This window comes from Alexandromys fortis, unplaced genomic scaffold (assembly GCF_014885135.2).
Source record: "Alexandromys fortis isolate MF-2015 unplaced genomic scaffold, M_Fortis_MF-2015_v1.1 scaffold_31, whole genome shotgun sequence".
NCBI classification, from domain to species: Eukaryota; Metazoa; Chordata; class Mammalia; order Rodentia; family Cricetidae; genus Alexandromys; species Alexandromys fortis.
This window is the reverse complement of record NW_026067974.1, coordinates 5915243-5918268: the sequence shown is the minus strand read 5'-3', so window position 1 is coordinate 5918268 and position 3026 is coordinate 5915243. Positions and strand designations below refer to the sequence as shown.

Here is a 3026-nt window from a genome sequence, read left to right as displayed (position 1 = left end):
CTTCCTTCCTTTCTTTCTTTCTTTCTTTCTTTCTCGTGTGTGTGTTTTTCAAGACAGGGTTTCTCCGTGCAGCCTTGTCACTTCTCCCCGTTGGTGAGGTAGAGGATGAAATCTTGTCGTAACTGACCCTCTAGCTTTGAGCTCATGTTTCCACCACCAGGAGGAATGAGAGAAGCAACTAGCCTACTGATTCTTAAGGGCCTGGGGCTAGTTCTCACTGTCTGTCCTGTGACAGGCTTCAGAGGACCTTCTCAAGGAGCACTACATCGACCTGAAGGACCGCCCCTTCTTTACTGGCCTCGTGAAATACATGCACTCAGGACCAGTGGTTGCTATGGTGAGTGTGTCTGTGTGGGGTGTTGATGGGAGTGACTCATGTGGGTGTAGAGCAGAGTGAGTGTTGCGTTTCCTGTGTTGGGCACCAGACCCTCCTTGTGGCAGAAGAAGCAGGCTAGTGGGGTGAAAGTTGACTCTCTGACCCACCAAAGAAAGTGTCCATTTGCTTTCCACGACCCGAGACTGGGAGAAATCAAGAGCGATCTGCTTGATTGCATTCCCATGGAACAGAGGGAGCTTAGTGTATTACAGTACCACATACAGTTTCAAGAGTGAGCTTGCTGTAGTTATGATTGCATTCCCATGGAACAGGGGGGCTTAGTGCATTACAGCACCACATACAGTTTCAAGAGTGAGCTTGCTGTAGTTATGCCTTTCTAAACACTTCAGATACAGCTGCAAGACAAAATAGTGTCTGTTTTCATTCTTTCTGAAAATGACTTATTGAGACAGGGTCTTAATCTGTAACCCAGCCTTGTGACCTATATTTCGCTGTATAGCTCAGGCTAGCCTCAAATAGCCCAGGCTGTCTTGGAGCTTTGGAGTCTCCTACTCAGTGTACTGGGATTACAGGCGTGCATCACCACACCAGATACAACGTTACTTTTCAAAGTAGAGAAAGGAGATTGGAATGGATGCTGGTAAGAAGGAAGACAGGATGAGAAGTGCACATCCTGTCACAGCTGTGCTTTAGCTCTCACCAGTACTGGGAAGTTATGGGAGATACCATATTTAGCATTTTGTTTACTTATTTTGTTTTTTTGTGACAGCATCTGTCCTAGTCAGTGTTCTATGGCTGTGAAGAGACACTGACCACAGCAACTCTTATAAAGGAAAGCATTTAATTGGGGCCTTGCTTATAATTTCAGTGGTTCAATCCATTATCGTCATGGTGGGGATCATGGCTGCATGCAGGCAGACATGGTACTGGAGAAGTAGTTAGAGTTCTATATCTGGATCTGAAGGCAGCAGGAAGAGGGAGCCATTGGGCCTGGCTTGCTCTTTCTTTCTTTCTTTCTTTCTTTCTTTCTTTCTTTCTTTCTTTCTTTCTTTGATTTATTTATTTATTACGTATGTAGTATTTTGCCTGCATGTATGTCTGCAGGCCAAAAGAGGGCACCAAATCTCATTATAAATGGTTGTGAGCTACCATGTGCTTACTGGGAACTGAACTCTGGGCCTTTGGAGACTCTGGCATCTCCCACATCTTGGGGTCTCCAGCACAGAGTCTTTCTATGTAGGCATGACTGTATCCTGGAGCTTGTTATGTAGAACAGGCTGAATTTACAGAGACCATCTATCTTCCTCTACCTCTGGAGTGGTGGGATTACCTCAGTGGCAATATTTAGCATTTAAAAAGGCCACTGACTGCCCTGTGAATGGATCTGGGGAGGTTAAGAGTCCAGATGAAGGGTGGCCAGCCTCCCTTGTACTGGAACATACAGGCATTCTGTTAGTGAATGAGAGGGCCCTATTCTCAAGGCTTTTTCTTTTTCTTTTGAATCCCCAGATGCCAGGTTTTCTACTGAGAGTGTTTTTTTTTTTTCCCTTGACCGTGTATTCTTTTGTCCTTGGAGGTCTGGGAGGGGCTGAATGTGGTGAAGACTGGCCGGGTGATGCTGGGAGAGACCAACCCTGCAGACTCTAAACCCGGAACCATTCGAGGAGACTTTTGCATCCAAGTTGGCAGGTAAGAATTGGTGTTTTTTACCCTTATCCAAAATCTGTGTTAGTTGCCACAAGTATTTGGGCCTCTAAGGCTAAAAATGAACATAATACCATCTGTGGGTCAATTTCTTTTATTTTAAATAAAGATGTATTTATTACATATACAATGTTCTGCCTACATGTATGCCTGCGTGCCAGAAGAGGGCACCAGATCTCATTACAGATATGTGAACCACTGTATTGTTGCTGGGAACTGAATTCGGGACCACTGGAAGAGCAGCCAGTGCTCTTACCCACAGAGCCATCTCTCCAGCCCCCTATTTATTTTATCTTTTAAAGTTCATTTTTACTCTTTCCTTTTTCTTTATGTATATGGATGGTTTTCCTGCCTGTATCTTTGTGTACTGCTTTCATTTCTTGGTGCCCGAGGAGGCTAGAAGAGGGCATTGGATCCCCTAGAACTGGAGTTACAGATAAGTTTTGAGCCCCATGTGGATGGTGGGAACTAAACCCAGGTCCTCTGGAGGACTAGCCAGTGCTTTTAACAACTGAGCCATCTCTTCCACCCCTAGCTTAGCTTTTTTTGCTTTTTTTTTTTGGTTTTTCGAGACAGGGTTTCTCTGTGGCTTTAAAGCCTGTCCTGGAACTAGCTCTGTAGACCAGGCTGGTCTCGAACTCACAGAGATCCGCCTGCCTCTGCCTCCCGAGTGCTGGGATTAAAGGCGTGCGCCACCATTGCCCGGCCTATTTTTTTGTTTTTGTTTGAGACAGGATTTCTCTGTGTAGCCATGGCTGTCCAAGAACTTGGCTTTGTAGACTAGGCTAGCCTTGAACTCACAGAGATCTGCCTGCTTCTGTCTCCCAAGTACTAGAATTAAAGGCATGAGCCACCATGCCATGCAAGTTTAGTTGTATTTTGAAACAATGTCTCAAGTATGCCAGCTAGCCTCAAAATTGCTATTCTTGAATTCTTTCCTTTCCTTCCTTCCTTCCTTCCTTCCTTCCTTCCTTCCTTCCTTCCT

General features: G+C 45.2%; 1 protein-coding gene across 1 annotated transcript in view; it reads left to right on the top strand.

Annotated features, from left to right (window-relative positions):
* The window catches only part of LOC126510264 (nucleoside diphosphate kinase A), a 7694-nt gene extending 5628 nt beyond the window's left edge, over positions 1-2066 (top strand). Inside the window, exons 3-4 of the mRNA XM_050156764.1 lie at positions 236-337; positions 1914-2066. Of these exons, the coding sequence (XP_050012721.1) occupies positions 236-337; positions 1914-2030 (219 nt within the window). The 3' untranslated portion in view covers positions 2031-2066. The remainder of the gene's footprint in view (positions 1-235; positions 338-1913) is intronic.
* The last annotated feature ends 960 nt before the right edge of the window (positions 2067-3026 follow it).